This window comes from Triturus cristatus, chromosome 6 (genome assembly GCF_964204655.1).
Source record: "Triturus cristatus chromosome 6, aTriCri1.1, whole genome shotgun sequence".
NCBI lineage: Eukaryota > Metazoa > Chordata > Amphibia > Caudata > Salamandridae > Triturus > Triturus cristatus.
The window spans coordinates 1,062,598,786-1,062,618,414 of NC_140589.1; the positions used below are offsets into that span (position 1 = coordinate 1,062,598,786).

General features: G+C 46.7%; 1 protein-coding gene across 1 annotated transcript in view; it reads left to right on the top strand.

Annotated features, from left to right (window-relative positions):
* ARG1 (arginase 1) overlaps positions 1–19,629 on the top strand; it is a 189,098-nt gene that overhangs the window by 97,577 nt on the left and 71,892 nt on the right. The window contains 1 exon segment of the mRNA XM_085611897.1: positions 200–374. Within this exon segment, the coding sequence (XP_085468023.1) occupies positions 200–374 (175 nt within the window).

Consider the following 19,629-nt stretch of genomic DNA (forward strand, 5'->3'; position numbering starts at 1 on the left):
TTTTCAATGTATCCAATAGGTACACGATATAAGGAAGGGGTCTTTACCCCAGCAGGTTTGGCAGACTGGGAGCCATGGGTGGTGGGTGGTGCATGCTCAGACGAAGGGCCACTGTCTGCACAGCAAGAGGACCCCCCTACAGTTATTGTCTTTTATGCATATATGGCGAGCATTTGGTGACAGCTTTGCATGTTCACAGGTAATGATGTCAAGGACTACGGTGACCTGCATTTCGACGATGTTGAAAATGACAAACCTTTTGAAAATGTGAAGAACCCCAGGACGGTGGGACAGGCTAACGAGAAGCTGGCAAAGACTGTGACCGAAGTGAAGAAAAGTGGAAGAATCTGTCTAACTGTGGGAGGGGATCACAGGTATTCCTTCAATCCAGACTTTTCAAACTTTAATGTTAATGTGTGAAAAACAGTCAAGGCTAAGAGGACCTATTTGCAGTTCTAGTTACCCTGAAGCAGCCAATGGAGGGAATTAGAGCGCTGTGTAGAGTATGTTCTAGAATATCTACTCATTCAAAAAGCGAATAACTGAGAGTCATGCTCTCATGAAAACAAATATACAAAATCGCAAGTTGGGAATGTTTCAGATTTGGAGAAATCACGTAATGCCACATATTAGTATAAGATGTAGCTTTAGCAGGTGAGCTTGCACTCACGTAGGGTTCTGCTGTGCCTGTAGGAAATTCAGAGGGGCATGTTTGGACTGGCCTATAGGGAAATCAGGTACTGCCTGAAGGGCTGGTCTGACTAATCAGCGTGTGGGCATTTTTTCGGTGTGTGGGTCTGTTTTATGGTGTGTTGATCCGTGGTTTTGTCTCTGTAATTAACACAAATATTGCCTGAAGCAAGCACAAATCATGCCGTCACCCATAGCGTTGCTAAACACATATATAGCTCGTCTTTACAAGTTCCAAACTGCCCCGATTCCTAAATATGGGCTGCCTTTTTAGGTATATGATTCACAAATAGGGGGCACGTTTATTTTGGTGCCCAGGCCTATTTTTTTGCCCCAGCCTGACCCTGCAGATGGGCAGAATTCGTCTAGGAGGTAAGAACGAGGCTGAGTTAGATCTTGTCTAAGAAAAATGCTGGTGTGGTACCAGAACATCGTGGCCTAAATATTGTCTGGTATAAATACTGTGACCTGACCTTTGTCCACCAAAAAAAATGCCCCATTGGAGTTAATAACATAACATCTACACTCAAGGAAGCAATACATTTGCGAACGATATTTAGCACAAGATTTCTCTTTTAGACAACATTTTTGTTATTGATATTCCTACGTACAACGGATAGGAGAAGAGTTCCCGTTTTTAGGTGCTCAGCTCAAGGAGGAAACGAGATTATTCACCATTTTCTTGAAGCTATAGGTTTACAATTTGACTACGTTTTTGCAAAACGATGTGTGTTCTCTTCTTGAAACTGATTGCGCCAGATTCTTATCACATCCTATATTAGCACTCTTAAGAATCCTCGGTCGACTGGATCTTTTTATCTCCTAAGAAAGGTAAAGGGGAGAAAACCAATAATTTCTATCAACAATTTAAACCAACCCAACTTAGACTCAGAAAGGACCCTGACTCCGACTTACAATTTAGGGTTTTATTACAAGGCCAAAAATAACTGAACGGTCAAGCACCTCATGACGAGGTTGAAGAAATACATGGGCACTATTACAAAATTCACCCTACGTACGAGTCTGATCCGATGCAGCATGAAAAGAATAAGCAACTCTAAAAAGATTAAACAAGCAACAACTGCTCCAATATCTAAAACAGACTTAATCAGCTGTGACGAAAAGGAACATTTTTAGTTAACTCTGTCCCTACACTAACACTAAGGTGACATCCCTACTTAGCATCTCCCAGGCAAGATCAAGAAAAGGTGTCAGCTCGTGAAGACTTCCTAAGAAGTACGCTCACGTTAAATGGGTCAGTAACCGAAGCTAAGTCTCCCTTCTAAGAATCGATCCCTTCTCCTAACCTCCTAACAGCTAACTGCTTGTATCTGCATCTCCTTCCCCCGGGGCACTGTCCCTAATACAAAATTATCACTCAATAGAACACACCCCTAAAACACCTCCTCTGGCCGGGCACCTCTCGTAGGTATCTTTCCACTGAAACTTGTACTCCATCAAACAACGGTTGATATGTCCTTTGGTCTCAGATTTCTTCGGTGAGCTCCTAATTATCAGCATTCCACGATACACTGTTTCAAGTCTCCTCCATACCCAACTCCTAAAACAAAGAGCATCAGTCTAACTAACGAAGACGATGTCCTTGCACCTGCAACAGAAAGCATGTGAATGAAACAACCTTGTACGCACATGAATTTTGCTGACTGCCTTCAACTGAGAACTCATCCAGGGAAATACACTTCGGCCTACACAATTCAGCTAACATAAGAAATTTTCAATCAGCCTTCTCATAACGAAACGTGAACATTAATTTAGGCCTTTACACACCAGGAATTACATGCATTAATAAATTGCATTTATAAGCATTACATTTCTTCACTTCAAGGCACAATTGGTCATCTCCAAACGTGTAGACTTTATGATGCACGTTTAAATCTAATGCATTACATTACACATAAATTAATTCGTTAGGCACTTTGCAATAGGCAGTTACATTTAAATGTCGTTTTACTCTTTCGACTAACACGAACTACATTTCTAACATTACACTCACATTGTTCATTATTACGTTTACATTTCTAATGGTCATCTGTTAATACAACACAAGAGTATATGTGGTTGCGACTATGCGTGATTATAATGCACCCCTTCAATTTTCAGAACCTCGTGGCGCTCTATCAAAACTATAAAATTGGAGTGCAGCAATTCAGGGGATTTGTGGTGGATTGCCCATTGAACCGGATAAGCAATTGGCAAAATGCATCTGCTTTTCATGGAGTGTTGTTTAAGGGATTTCAGGGAGTGTGTGAGGCGGTTACTCTGACACTAGTCAGAAATCAGACCAGTCACCACACAGAAGCCAGCTTTCACTTTTTGTTTGTAATTCTACACGTATATGTTTATTTAAAAAAAACACACATACACACATTTCCATAAAACAGAATGGAGATAGAATCAAGAGCACTTCTTATGAAATTGAGGTAAAAATAATTCATTTGTTTATCATTAAAAGATATACTATGCTACCTGCTTAATGACAAAATGTTAGAAATCAGTTTAGATACCGAATGACGAGTGTGATTTTAAATAAATGCAGCGGCGTCACTAGGGTTGGTGTCACCCAGTGCGCTAACTCATGGTGTCACCCTTGCGGTCCGCACCTCCCTAGTGACGCCACTGCCTTGTGGCAGCTGGTGAAGCTGCTTTTAGCCACCCTCGTGCCTAGGGGTGCCAGCCAGTAGTCTGCCCATTAGGGCGCCTAGCCGTATGTCCATAGCAGGGGGCAGACATGACAGCAAGGAGTGCCTGGCGGGCATTAATCACGGAGCCACCTGCTGATTGGCCAACAATCAAGGAGCACCCGCTGATTGGATAAAAGTCCGGAGCCATCTGCTGATTGGTTAACGAGACACAGTGAATAAATGCTCCGCTCAACAAAAGTGATTCCCAGCTCCGTCCACAAGGAGTAAATAACTGCAAAAGGGGTGGGGGGTGATGAATACAGGCCCCAGCTAGGCCCGCAGGACACAAGGGTTCGCTCTCCTGTAATGGAATCTATAAGGAAGTTGGCACGGAAACTGCAAAATACAAAGACAGCATTTATTAACCCTTAAGGGTGGTCCTACAATCCACACAACACTCTTCAGCATTGCATAGAGTAGCACAAAGAACTTGCGGACATGGTCCCCTTTTATACACAATAGAGGGGCTCATAAGTGGGTGGATACAACATGAGGCCGAAGAACATTACCATTTATGGTCATTTTCGATACTGAATCAATATGTGGGCGGAGCTAACGCACTCCTTGAGCCCGCGAAAACATGGTCAAGCAAGGCTAACTGATAACAGATGTGGTCAAGTCTGGGCATGCGCCAGATGGACAAAGGAGCTATTTATAGACTGTTACTAGGCAGATTACAAGAGCAACTAACACAGAGGTTGGACTCTTCTCGTGGGGAACACGTGGAAGCATGACAATACAAAATGGAGTCCGAACTTCGGTCAACATAACGGAGAAAACATGATCTAGAGAAGGGAATTAATGTCTTTAGTAAATGCTTAATCACATCGTTGTTTCAATTTACAACAGACGACCCTTTCAGCATTTACTGAAGACATCCGGTTTGTTAGGATAATCATCATATATGTCAATTGTCATCATTTCTTCAACTTCTTTAGCTAAACGTTTCTGGTGAGCAACATCGGCAATAGCTTTCTTATCAGGGATACAGAATGATACGCATAATGAGCAGAGCAAGGGACCACATTGAACACAGATACAGCACGAAAACAGAACCGCTACAATAATGCAGAGACCAGTTAGGACCTTCCATCCCCAGGCAGTAATTAGCGCCCAAAACCATCCAGAAAAGGACCAAGTGCCGTTTTCTGTATGGATCTCAGCTGCAATTTTATGCAGTTTATTGATGGCATTATAAACTGATGGCGTATGATCAGGGATAAACACACAACAGCTACTTCCAATAATTTTACATGCTCCTCCTCTGTCAGCTAGCATAACGTCTAATACCATACGATTCTGCAATGCAACAATTCTAGTAATTTGCAATTCCTCCGTAAGATTCCCAAGAGCAGCAGCAGTCTGATTTGTCACAGCTTCTACCACTCTTGTTAATCTTCGGATCTTCCTACTGTTCAGGGCAGCTCCAACAAAGAAAAACAGTCCTAAGTTAAAATCAATATACTGCTGCAGACTGGTATCAGTCTTATCTACATCGTCAATTGATAAAGTACGTTTATACCTATTTACAGTCACATTATTCAATAATTTCAAATCCTTATGATAAGATGCGGGTGCTAGGAATACAGGAGGTAATAGAAATGATACATAGCATACCCCAGACCACCCAGCCGGCAGACGGTAATAACCTTTATTTCCACACACAAAGTACGTATTATGGGAGGCTAAAAAGGTACTATTGTTCAACCCATCAATGTTCAGAACAGTAATACAATCACTAACACCAACAGGGATAAAACCCACACTCTGGACACACAGGTCCGCTTGAGCTTGTGCTACTTGAATCACAAATTTGTCCTTTCCCACAGTGTCTCTTGTGTTCGTGAAGATGTAGGGAATGGATTCATTGTCTGGTCGGTACTCTTCCCACTCCCAAATTGTCCCATTCGCTTGTGGATACCCATTTTTGTCTTGATGGCATTCTTTATTGAGTCTGAAGAGCAATCGTCCCACTGTCGGTTTCCGAGTGGCAAAAAGCAAAGTATACCATGCTCTACAAGAGCCATTATGAGAGAAAGGAAGTGGTATAAATGGCGTTCCTCCTTTCTTCTGATGAGCTGGCATCATCCCACATATCCAACAGTTCGTAGCATTCGTAGCAACGTGGGTATGATGCAGCATCTGGATGAAAGTGTTGTTCAAGTAAGACTGTCGATGCTTCAACTCTTGATACGGTAATGTATAAAAGTAGTGCTCCTCAGGCACCGGAGTTGTCAACACAAGAATTTTCCGGGCGGGAGTTACATCCTCCACGAACCATGTGGTTATCCCAACAATGGCTACTGTCAACATGAACCCTAATGCACAAAGGATTTTCTTTTTCTCCATGTCAAAGTAAAAAATAAAAACCCAATATCTTCCTGAAACTAAAAGTCTGTCAGAACTCTTCCCCTTGGGCAGCGGTTGATTTCTTCACCAGCGGGCCAAGACGGGTGTCGCTACACTAATGCAGGGCTGATCCCCCCCCCCCCTTGCCTCATCGGCTCTCCGTTTCACTAACCCAAGGGCCGTTCTGACAGTATGTCCCGGTACTGGAAAACTCACTTCCTTGGTCGAAGATGATATCGCCTTCCTCCAGGAGTCGCGTGGTCCGGAAAGAGCTCCTCAGTGGCGCTTGGCTCCGCAGCACGGCCTGTCTCTGCAGCCAAGATTTCTCGTTGATCGGTCAGCACGGCAGGTTCCACCAATCCGGGCGGCACCTTCCTACAGTGCAGGGAATGGATCCAATTCTTTCTGTTGGAGACTCGCACAGCCGTCCTCGTTGCGAGGAGGACCTGCTCAGGACCCACCCATCTCGGTTCCAAGCTGTTTGTTCTGTCAAATATTTTCACCATCACGTGGTCACCAGGTCGGAGACCATGTCCTTCACCGGTAGACCGATCAGGGAGCGCCTCTCGGACCTGTTGATGAATAGAAACCAAGTTATCCGTTAACTGTGCCAGATAATCGTTCATCATTACACAAGGTACATCATACACAGCCTTAGGTTTTGGTGGACCCCAAATATTCATTGGGCGTCCGAAGACAATCTCGTACGGTGTAAGGCCAGTTCGAGAGTGCGGTACCGATCTAATTGACAATAACGCCAGTGGCAGAGCGTCTGGCCAAGTCAAGGACGTCGAAGCTTGAATTTTAGCGATCTTGAGCTTCAGTGTACCATTATACTTCTCGACTAGTCCTGCAGACTGAGGGTGGAATACCGCGTGAAACTTCTGGGTGATGCCCAGGCCCTTCAAGACGTACTTTATAACATCCGCTACAAAGTGAGGCCCATTATCACTCCACAGAAGTCTACAGACGCCATATCGAGGGAAGAACTCTTTCAGCAGCAACTTCGCAGTAGTCATTGCAGTATTGTCTTTCGTAGGGTACGCTTCAACCCATTTGCTGAAAGCGCAGACCACTACTAGAACATACTTCAGATTATTACAGCGCTCAAGCTGGATGTAATCCATCTGCAAAACCTCGAAGGGTGCAGTAGGTGTCACAAATCCTCCTGCCGGAGTTCGAGTACCCTTTCCTGGGTTATACCTCAGGCAGATCATACAGGTCTGCACCACCCTCTTCGCTGTGCTAGCAATCTCTGGATGCTCCCAGACTTGGGTAAGCAATTTCACAATTGCGGAAGCTCCAACATGTGCTAGCCCATGTGCCATCTGAACCATAGGTTGTACAAAGGCCGTGGGTAATTTCCATCTATCCATCTGCTTATTTCTCCAGCAGCCCTCGTCATCCAGTTCTCCCTCGCTAGCCCATTGTTCCCGCTCTTTGTCAGAAGCGGTCCTCTGCATTTCCCGCACTTCCTCCTTCGCATCATGCCATCTTTCCACCTGTGACTTTACTACATACATGGCAGTAGTACCGGGCTGCATCGCAGTCTCCCGTGCTACTCGATCCGCTAACGCATTCCCTTCTCCAACTTTATCAACTACTTTCCTATGGGCGCTACACTTAACAATGGCAATTTTCTTTGGGTATGTCAATGCGGTTAAAAGATTGTGAACTAACTCTCCATGCATTATCTGTACTCCATGTGACGTTAAAAACCCTCTCTCCTTCCAGAGTAGGCCGAAGTCATGCGCTACTCCGAAGGCATAGCGGCTATCTGTATAAACATTCACACATAGTCCTGTACTGAGCTCACATGCTCGTGTTAATGCTATCAGTTCCGCTGCTTGAGCTGATTTCTGTGGTATGCGTGCTGTCTCCACTATCGTTTGTAATGTGGTAATCGCATACGCTGCTGAAGTCGTACCATCTGGTAGCTTCAGGCATGACCCGTCCACCCACAGTTCTCCATCTACATCTGGAAAGGGCGTATCCTGGAGATCAATACGACCCTTTGTTTGTTCCTCAGTCACGAGAATACAATCATGCGCTTTCCGCGCCTCAGGCTGTGTTTCGGGGTATGGCAACAATGTTGCCAGGTTTAACGTTACGCACCTTTTTAACGTAATATGAGGAGCCAAAAGCGTCAACTCATATCCCGTTAAACGGGCACTGGTCAAATGCTGCGTCTTTGTTTGATTAAGCAGGGCATCGACAGCATGGGGGACTAATACCAACAGCTTATGAGATAACACAATTCCCTCACTTTGGCGTATTGACACAGCTGTCGCCGCAACCGAGCGAAAACACCCTGGTAATGCTCGGGCGACAGGATCAAGTACAGCCGAAAAATATGCACAAGGGCGCTGCTTATCGCCGTGCATCTGCACTAAAACTGACAATGCACATCCATCTTTCTCATGCACATACAACGAAAAGGGTTTTGCATAATCAGGGGTCCCTAACACTGGTGCTGAACAAAGGGCCTGTCGTAGTTGCTGAAAAGCAGTATCACACTCATCTGACCAAGGGATTGGGATAGGCGTGTCCTTTGTCAAGAGGGCTAACAATGGCTTAGCTATGTGTGAAAACCCCAATATCCACTGTCTACAAAAAGAAACAAGGCCCAAAAATGCACGCACATCCTTCTGTGTGGACGGTCTCGGTGTGTCCAAAATTACTTGGATACGATCCGGTGTGAGTGCACGTCCCTCCTTAGACAAAAGGTGACCCAAATACGTCACCTTTGGTCTACAGAATTGCAATTTCTTCCTAGATACTTTATGATTGTGGGATGCTAAAAAGGAAAGTAAGGATAACGTACTTTTTTCACACAACTCCAGGGTGTCAGCCGCCAGCAAGATGTCATCGACATATTGAATGAGGGCGACCCCCTCGAGCAAAACAAAGGAATCCAATTGTCTTTTCAAAGCCTGACTGTAAATACTAGGGCTTTCTGTGTAGCCCTGGGGGATCCTACAAAAACGATAAGATCTATTATTTAATGTAAACCCAAAAAGATATCGGCTATCGGGGTGAATGGGAATGGAAAAGAAGGCATTCTTCAAATCGATCACAGAGAACATAGTCGCCGTAGGTGGGACCAAAGTAAGCAACGTCGTGATATCGGAAACCACTGGGTACTGAGGTATCACGATCTTGTTCACTTCTCTCAAATCAATTATAAACCGATAAACTCTGGCATCCGTATCCTTTTTCAGTATGGGAAGAATCGGACTGTTACAAATGTTGTAGGGGACTTCCTCCACTACCCCTACCGCCATCAAATCCTGTACTATCTGTATGAGAGCCTCCTCACCCTCCTGGGAAATACGGTACTGTGGGAGGCGTGGTAACACCGCCCCCTCCTGGACGCTAATGTGGACCGGTGGAATCACCATTTGTCCCACATCAGTATCCGAAGTTGCCCACAAAGCACGAGGGAGGGTAGCTAACAGCGCATCCTCTGACATCGCACACATCCGTTCAGATCGGGGGTAATTGTCATTCAATATTACCCGCACACCAGCAGGGGAGCAGCGGATCGTAGCCCTAAAATGCTTTAACATATCAAGACCCATAATGTTGTCCGGTGTGTACGGGGCAAGCAGAAACGGACAGGGTGCAGAAAAAGAATCAACCTTAAACATGAGGGGCTGCGAAAGAGGGCTTCGGGAGAGTGTACCGTCAAACCCTACCGATTTGACCATTAAGCCGGATGGGGGAGCCCCCGGAACCAATTGCTTAGACAGCGCACTACGTGTCGCTCCTGTATCCACTAGGAACTGATCAGTAGAGCCCAAAACCTCAGCCGATACATAAGGACCCTTCTGATCGACCGGCACCTCAACTGATTCTAACCCCCATCCAACGCATCCCTATGCATGCTGAGAGTCATGGTACCCCGACCGGTCAATCCCCGACACTTGATACTGATGCTGGCGATCGAAAACATTTGATCTGTCTCGGTGCTGCCCAGCAGAGTCAAAACGAGCCTGTTCGTTAGAATTCCCTCTAAAGTTCGAGAAACCCCCTCTACCTCGCGGGCCACCGTGGGTATGCCCCTGACGCGATGCATGCAACACCGGGCAGTCCCTAGCCCAATGACCCGATTGCTTACAATACGCACATTGGTTCCTATTCAAATCAGATCGGCCCGAGGGAGGACCATAAGATCCTCCCCTACCTCTATTACTACCCCGTCGGGGCGGGCCATAGACTTGTGCCAACATCACCTTTGTTTTCAAATCTTTCGATTTCTTTTCCTCCTGGCCCTTTGCTTCTTGCTCCTGACGCTCATAATACTGGGCGATAGTCAGGAGGGCCGTCGGTGTAGCGGAAGACCAAGAACTTTCACTCGCTTTTAAACGGGCCGCAACTGCCGGCAGCAGATTAGCCACATATTTATCCGCAAAAAGGTGGCGGCCCGTATCGTCAGTAAGCGACTGGCCACTAAAATCATGAAACGTCTCCTCAAAGCGCGTAAAGAAGTCCGCAACTGACTCGTCAACTTTCTGTTTACATGCAGCTAACATATTCCAGTCAATCTTTTTAGGGGGAATAATTGTCTTCAACTTAGCCACAATAGCAGCAGGGAGATCTAAAATACTCTGGGGTGGTTTCTGCGCGGGCTTCCGCTCCCTATCCTCATTCTCAAGGTCAGACCACCGGGCCTTAAAGGCAACTATATCATCTACCTTTCGGACAGATCGCCACATATCCGGTGGTAGAATAAGGCCAAAGAACAGGTCTATATCTGCTAAAGTCATAACGCAAGAATTCAGGGCCCCCTCGACTTCTTCGTAGAAGGCCGCTGGATTCTTGCGGGGGTCAGGCAGCGCATTCTTTAATGCCATAACATCAGCTCTATGCCACGGAGTATAAACCCAATTATACACAAAATATCCCTTAGCATCGGCGGAGGTAATGTCCGAGCTAGTCCCCGCTCCTTTAGGAGGAACATACAAAGGCGCCGCCTCGCGCATTGGCTTAGCATGCACTGGATCGCTCTTATCTGATTGAGAGGTGGATGAGTGGCCTTCTGCGGTACACGAATCCGACTGCTTCTCCTCCCCTGCTCGTTGGCGCGCTTTTTCTTTATGGGCCAGCACCGCGTCCCGCAAGGCGAACAGCCGCCGAGCCGTATCAGGAGCCTTAGAGGGAGAAAAAACACCATCATGCAATGCTTTAGCATCCGATGTCACTTCTTCAGGCTCAAAGACACTAGAATATTTCCGGAAAGCAGCAATCACTTCCTCAGCAAAATGACTCAGAAAATACAATCTCTCTCTATCCTGCCACGGCCCCCAAGTATGGAACAATTCATCCACGGACACCTTGCCCTTAAGTGCACGGAAGGAAATTTGCCGAAGCTCAGCCATATGCTCAGCCGATAACATGGACCGCGTATCTACCTTACCCGGACCCGGGACAGAATCTTGTGGCCTCGGAGCAGATGCGCCAACATAAGAGGGCGGAGAGCGATCTAGTAAATAAAAATCATCATCAAGATTATTAAGGACAGGATAAAGTGGCTGCCGAACAGCATATTGACCCGAGACTTGCAGCCTACGCTCTTTCTCTTGTCTCTCCGTTTGTTCTTTGTCCTCCCGACGCCTCGCTTCCTGTGCTCGCACATGATCATTCTTCCGTTGTTCTTTATCGAACAGCGCTTTCTCACGCTTCTCTCGCTCACGCACCTCCTTCACCCACAACCGCACACACTCAAACATATCCTGACGAGCACGCCGCTTACACATACACTGTTCCACATACTCAATCTTACGTATATCAAACGATCCATACAAAGGCCATCGTAACTCAGGATCTTTTTTAGTATATTTCCTCCATACTGTGCTGTACATTATGGAAGAAAGACCATGCTTCACATACATATCCCTATTAGGAGTCCCCTCTGGGGGAGCTGGAGCAGATTCCTCGAGGTTCAACCGGTTTCCAAAACAGCAACACCACTTACGGAGTGCGCTAAAAGCAGGCATGCTCAGGAATAATGCAAAATATGCAATATTATAGAGAAAATGGCACTTAATCGTTGCGCCGTTCAAAGTTACACAGCTCCGGAGAAATCTCTCCACATTACCTGCCTATATGTGTTGCAACGCATATATTTTCACAAAGACAAATACAAAATATGACTAGTCATCACAAATCAAACTCAAATAGCCGGACCAGGCTTCAAAAACTCGGAGCAAGTACCGTACACCGGTTCTTACCAATCAAGAGTCCAGATTCCAACTGCCAAGCTCCACAATCGCCCAAACGGCTTTCACGGCAGGACCGACAGAAGAGGTCTCAGTCGAGGACCGGCGCCACCCAGACGGTCAGCTCGGAAGGGAAGGAAGAAAAACCTCGGGATGCCAGGGCTAAGACGCCGCTGGCAGTGATCACGTCCCCGGCCAAATTCCTCACCTTCGTCGCGACCAGTCCTTCGAGCATCCGAGTCGCCGATGAGCCCCACGTGACGGGCGCCAATTGATGAATACAGGCCCCAGCTAGGCCCGCAGGACACAAGGGTTCGCTCTCCTGTAATGGAATCTATAAGGAAGTTGGCACGGAAACTGCAAAATACAAAGACAGCATTTATTAACCCTTAAGGGTGGTCCTACAATCCACACAACACTCTTCAGCATTGCATAGAGTAGCACAAAGAACTTGCGGACATGGTCCCCTTTTATACACAATAGAGGGGCTCATAAGTGGGTGGATACAACATGAGGCCGAAGAACATTACCATTTATGGTCATTTTCGATACTGAATCAATATGTGGGCGGAGCTAACGCACTCCTTGAGCCCGCGAAAACATGGTCAAGCAAAGCTAACTGATAACAGATGTGGTCAAGTCTGGGCATGCGCCAGATGGACAAAGGAGCTATTTATAGACTGTTACTAGGCAGATTACAAGAGCAACTAACACAGAGGTTGGACTCTTCTCGTGGGGAACACGTGGAAGCATGACAATACAAAATGGAGTCCGAACTTCGGTCAACATAACGGAGAAAACATGATCTAGAGAAGGGAATTAATGTCTTTAGTAAATGCTTAATCACATCGTTGTTTCAATTTACAACAGGGGGGTGCAGGGAGGCCAGGAGGGATCCACTGGGAGGGATCCGGCGGCCGAGGGCATGTGAGGGTGCACCCTCCCTTACAAGGTTTAAAGAGGCAGCGCTCTCCTCAGACCTCCTCCACTGCGTTTTAAAAGAGGGGCGACAGAGCAACAAATGTCAAAATTCTGTGGGTCAAATAAGTGAGAAAACTAAAGAATGGAATGTTGAGACCAACCTGAGTCTCGCTTTCGTAGCAGGCGCGCAATCCACGCCGCCTTGCCATTTACTATAGGAAATGAAATTTAAAAGCATACGAGCACGTGACGTTCCCCTTACCTTGTAGTCCTGCATTTCGGCCGTCGTTCAGTGGAGGTGGCGCAGAGACAGGCAGGCGGATGCTGCTGGCTCGGCTCCTGGAGGAAACTTCTTGCCAGTGACTCGGTGGACGAGTTGCAAGGGACGCTGGAAAACTGCCCCGATGAGCGGAGTCTCCCCTTGGCCCCTAATGCATTTTACGCAGGCATAGCGAGAGCTGAGCTCACCTCGAGCTCTTGGCGCGCCCGGACATCTGAGGAGATTTGTTTTTTTTTTCGCGAGGGAGGGAGTCAGTGACACAGCCACAGACCCCGCCGCTCGCAGGGAAGGAAGCAGGAACACAGGCCTAAAGGAAGTCAGTGGCTCCATTTCAAAAGCCCCCCTCCAGTCCCCCTATGGAGTGGTGTCACCCCATGTGATGGTGTCACCCGGTGCGGTCCGCACCCCCCTAGTGACGCCACTGAATAAATGTATTTGTGGAACTACTGCCTCTCGCTCACCATTATTGCCATACCTAACTTGTGCACAACAAACAATGAATTCATGGAATAATAAATAATTGAGCATAAGCTGGTTCCCAAACTTGCTCTTCAAGCCTTCACCGACTCAGCAGCAATAAAGTTGGTTAAGCCCTTGTCACTTTACATCTCTAGGCCTCCTTTTTGGTCTGGTGAAATTATGTTCAATTCTCACGAAGATCTTCTGGAGGTGCTATGAATGTCATATAAAATCTGAGACTGACTATTGCACAATATAGTACCTTTAACTATAATGTATGCACACCAAGTAGGGCCGATCCTTAGGCCTGTTTCTGCACACTAATTGACAATGTATGTGTGTGGAGATATCACCAATTGTTGTGACTAATCTAGCAAATATATCGATTGTTCCACAACTAGAAGTGACATCTGCCTAATTTGTAAAAAATATCCCCCCCCCCCCCCCTGCCCCCCAAAAAAGTCTAAAATTTTTCTTAGGAGCAGGCCCCTGTTGCTGCCTCATGTCAAGGTTGTAGAACATCAAGGCTGCCTAGTCTTGATTCATGCCTCTATCTCCAACTTCCGCACACATCTTGTCTATCTCTCTCTTGCAAGTTCAACTTCATTCCTACTTCTACCTTTTGTCCCTGCTTTCCTTTCTTTCTCATCCTCCTCCTTTCTTTATTTTTTGTCTTTCTCTCTGTCTGTCTGGCCCAAAGTTTGTTTGAAAAGTGCATTCTGTTTCCCATAAATGAGTACTGATGGTCTTCACCTCCAACCACCTGCTCAAATTAAGCACTGGAAGCAACACCAGTTGGTTTGGCCACAGGGGTCTCAAGCCAGTGGTCTGTGCAAATGAAGAGAACAGGGTCTTTAACTTTGTATGTAGTCTCTAATTTCATCATGCCTTTGATGCACTTCCCTGTGCTTTTAAACTTACACCTAAATGAGCTTGGAATAGGTGGCCACCAAAGCTGTGGAAGAAACTGTGAATCACACACCAGTCTTTATATGGGTTCTGTGTGATGAGTGAAATCACATAGAAAAATATTTTCCATGTAAAAAATGTTCAATTCTGTATCCATACATTTCCAAGTGTTCTGTTATGTGATACTTTGCACACACAGAATTAGGCAGCAGGCATACTGTAGGCAAGTTTAGAAAAACGTCCATTCGCTACTAGTATGCCTCAAGGTCCCGCGACTCATGTCAAATGTTGTTAATCTCTGCTGTTCTTAAGCCTGTGTTTCAGATCATGTGATGCCTACTGGCTATGCATGTACTTCAAGGTGGGCTAGGAAACTGGAAGTGTAGAGCTGCAAAAGCAGGTGGCTTATTTGTGAGCTTGAGTCTTCCAGCCCATCACAGCCGCAATGTAAAATCAAAGATATATGACCTGAACAATGAGAGGTGAGCTTCAGCTCCCTTCCAAATCCGAATTTCCCTCCTAACACCTGATGTTGACTCATTGGCTTCAGTTGTTCCTTGTTAGCGTACATCCCTCGTTCTTGAGTACTTGAGGGAAGACAAGATAGTTTTGAAAACTGCTGCATAACCCACTTCAATGATCATGAGTGTCCTCGAGGAGTGGTGCTCTCTTCCATTGGTCACAATGCCTTTCAGAGCATCCTCGGAGGGTATCCTTGTTCTCTCAAACTCTGATCCGGAAATGTAGAGAATCCACACCAGGGAGATTAACTCTGGCACTTCCCCCCCAAGTTCCATTATTGTTCGAATGTCAGTTATCTGAGCAGGAGGAGAGTTGCCATTTTACTTTAATGGTCATCGGTCAAAGCATTATGTGGGTGCTTTAGTCAGAGTTATTGTGCAGACAGGGCACGAGTCGGGGGTACTCTGGGGTACACGGCATCCACCAATTATTTTTACAGGGTGGACGCCGTCCCCCCTGCTAAGAAGTTGGGCCCCACAGAAATATGTTGAACTTGTCCCAGTGTAATTTTGAGAAACCGGGACACGTTCATCAGCGCCTGAACGTCGTCTGCTTTCGATTCCCAGCAGCAACGTGCAGGCAGCAAAGAGACTGCTTTTACTGTTTTTTTCACCTCCAGCTGGGCAACGATAAAGACAGAAGTTAAGGGGCCATTATGCCTCCTGTTCATTGAGTATGGGACCGGAGCCGTCCTGGAACCTCGCAAATGCACAGGCGAGGAAACAAAAGCACACAGCTTGTTATCTTTTCACCGATACTTAAGAGATGCTTGCTTTTTACTTTGTTGTATATAAGTGCATGAACTGTAACAACGTCAGATGGGTTGGTCTGTCTCAGTATTTACACAAATAACAATTTAAATAGCATAATTTAATTTCTTTTATAGCGCGACTCAACCCAATACAGAATGTTAGAGCGCTTTACATAACATACATATTATCCATTCCAAATAAATAATGTAAGTTCGTAAATCAATGTACAAGATGTGTTACATGAAACAGACAGGGCAACAAGGTGTAGAAGTCAAATACCCTTCATAGCTCACTCTGGTCTACTAGAAGGATTACAATGTATTAACTGCAAGTAACAAAATGATCTCTTTGTTCAAAGCAGTATTCCACTTACCTTCTCTACATAAAATAAAAATCTGTGATCTGCATGTTGCATGATATGCTTTGCAGGAGAACTTTTTTTTAAAAACACAGGGGTATATTCACAAGAACGTGTGATAAACATCACCAAAAAATGATAACGCAACTTTACACATCGCAGCCCATCACGGGAAAATAACCCTGTGTTAACGTGGAATTCACAACACGGCGGTAGCATGCGATAGTCCGCAGAAAACATGGCCAATGTCAGCGATACAACCACCCCAACGGAGATAAAAACACAAACCACAACACCAGAAAACGTGCGATAAGCCCATTCGCGATGAGGAAAGCAGGGATAAGCACCTCCAGGACCGCAAAACACACGGCAGGCGGGAATAAGCACAACAAAAGCCTGAAAAAGTAAGACAGACCAAACAGAAAACAACAGCCAAACACAATGGAGGCAACCCAAGCCAGCAGACAACCCCACCAAACCCATTGGCAACAAAACATTGTACATTGCAGGCCATCTTGCACAAGATAAATGCAGTCTGAGAGCGGAGGAGGACAATGGCAGAAAACCAGAACTCGAGCAATGATGCGTAAGGCACAATCAAGCAGAAACACGCCAACAACAAGAAGGCAACAATGCACACCAGAGGTGGGAATCCAGCGCCACACCAGGAGCTGGATGACATGGAGGAAAAGGTGTCCACCACATCAGTCTGGAGATGGTGGCAGGACTCTGGGACCGCAAACTGCACCAAACAGACACAACAGCAACAGGGAGATGAACCAGCAGGGACTGGGGGACGGGGGGAGATGGGCACAATGGCACACATGCACAACTAAGCATAGCACAACTGCAGACAAACCATGCCCAAGAGTAACAACACCAACCAGGAGCACAAGTCACACAACCCGGCAATGTCACACCACTGAACAAGCACAGAAGTGAAGATAACACCGCCTGAAAGAGAAAAAGGTGAGCCAAATCAGAGCTGAAGGGACATCTCACACACAATGCAGCACACACACATAGGAAGCAGAGCACCCCAACATCCAACACAATGTGGTACAAACACCAACTTGTGCACAACCAAACACAGCACACAAGTGCACCCGCCTGTGGCCGGTAAACAGCCATACGCAACTGGCAAAGCACGAAACAGGGACATGATAATGCGCAAGTACAAACACACATTCCTGGTGGGGTAGCAATGCACGTATGGCAGGAAGCCAGAGAGTCCGTGACACACTGTCACGATTCCACACATCCCTATCATCAGCCTAGTGAGTAACCACCCCCGCACCCCCTTTCAGGTACGAATGCACGAGAATGAATGGAGAAAGGGGCTGCGGCACTACAACTCCCAGAATGCCAAGGGACGGGACTTCTCCCAGTTGATTGGCAGCCACAGATTCAAACGACCTCATAAGCACCTCCTATACAGGAAGAAGGTGCTTGACAATCGTTTTGCCTTCCTGAGACGTGGCGGACGCTTTCCTTCCCGCGGAGGAATCCAGAATCACCGCCACTGCAATTTCCTCGAGTTACCTCTCGGTCCTCCGACGCGACGTTCCTGAGACTTCGCTCTTGACACGCCGATCACCGAGGGCTGCGGAGAATCCTTTACCGCGCACACGCAAGTACTTGCTCTCTGAGAGTGTGCAATGACGTCCTTGTAGACAACTGTTTTCTTCATGATATCCAGCGATAGTTGTCATTTCCCGCTCTGAGGTCCCGGAAAGCCTGTATTTCCTCAGACAGAGACTCGTTTTAGCGGAGGCTTCCAGAAACTACCCTTCTCCTCCGCTGCTTGCTCCTCCTCTCTTTTCCCTCGTTCTCCTGCTTCCCCTGCCCAGTTGGTACAGACTTTCGTGCCCAGAGCTGGGGCGGTTTTCCCTTCGTCCTCATTGACCCTGCTGTGCTACTAACAGCTTTCTTAGAGGACCCTGACTTTTGCCAAGGAATAGGAGTTCCCAGTGGAGAGTGGACTGCCTTCCTTTTCCTTTGTGGGAATTCGGAGAGAGGATTACAAGCTGTTACTGTCTGGAGTTTGTAAGTGCCGTGGTGACAACCGAGGGAGGGGAAAGAGCATGAAGGGTGAATGAAAGACAGTATAGTGGTTTTATGCTTGTGTTCTTTCTTCTCTTCCCTTCTGTAGGGTGTTCCCATTACCCGGACCCAAGCACAGAGCAGCCTCAAGCCAGACGTTCCCCAGGCAGTGACCTTTCTTATTTTATCCCCTTCCCTTCTTCCCCGGGGTGCTGGGTTCCATAGCTGCGTTAATAGCACTGTGGGGCTTATCATTTCGGAGAGCTGGGAGGATTCTCAACACTCCATCGTTCCTGCTGGCTGCGGTTAAACGGTTAGTGGTGTCTAACTCTGTCCGTCATCACTAACCTTCGTGACAGATTGTCAAGCCCACGAAATACGACCAGCCTGAACGATGGACACAAACGTAGTGTTGTCCTCTTTACTTGAGAGCCTAAATGCGCTACAGGTGGAGGTGCACACTACGCGTTTAGAAAATCAAGACATCAGAAAAGAAATGGGGACCTTGCGTAGAGAGGTGGCAGGTCTAACAAGGAGAGGTCCTTACATTAGAGAGGCAACCCTCCCTCCTCCAGGGGCTACCGCACATCCTCCAGCCAGAGAGGAACAGGCAGGTGGGGGGTTTTTCACCATGTCTTCGAGCCCCTTACAGTCGAGTGATTCAAGACCTACAGTTCATGTGATTCAGAATCCCAGTATCCCTTTGGCACCCCCTGAGAGGTTCTATGGCGAACCAAAGAAGTTTGAGACTTTTTTAAATCAGTGCAGGCTGCACTTCTTGTGTAAACCCGCTGTCTTTCAGGACGATACTGCAAAAACGGCATTTATGATGTCCTATATGGGAGGAAACGCCGCTAGCTGGACCATCCCATTGATGGAGAGAAATGATCCAGTATTGCATCGGTTCCCTGACTTCTGCATTGAATTACGGAAACTCTTTGATCGCAAGACACACATGTTAACCTTGGACCGTGAGCTAATCACGTTAAAGCAAGGGACACAAGATTTGCTTACCTACATCACCTCATTCAACCGTCTGGTGGTAGAAACCGACTGGCCGCCCGAAAAACGCACCTCCTTGTTCTACCAGGGCCTGAGAGGGGAATTGAAAGATGTACTGTCTCAAGTAGTTCAATTACCTCCGACGTGTGAGGAGATGATAGAATTAGCCGTGCAATTAGACCACCGGTTACAAGAACGCAAAGGAGATAAGACGCGGGGGGATTCACGCCTCTGGTACTCCAAACCAAAAGAGGCTACCGACACAAGACCCAAGACGTCGGACGGAGTGGAACCGATGCAGATCGGAGGAATACGAGGCCCTCTCTCCGTAGAAGAGAGAGAGAAACGGAGAAGGATGAAATTATGTTTATACTGTGGGAAGGGAGGCCACTTCATTCGAGAATGTAAAGCTCGAGCACAG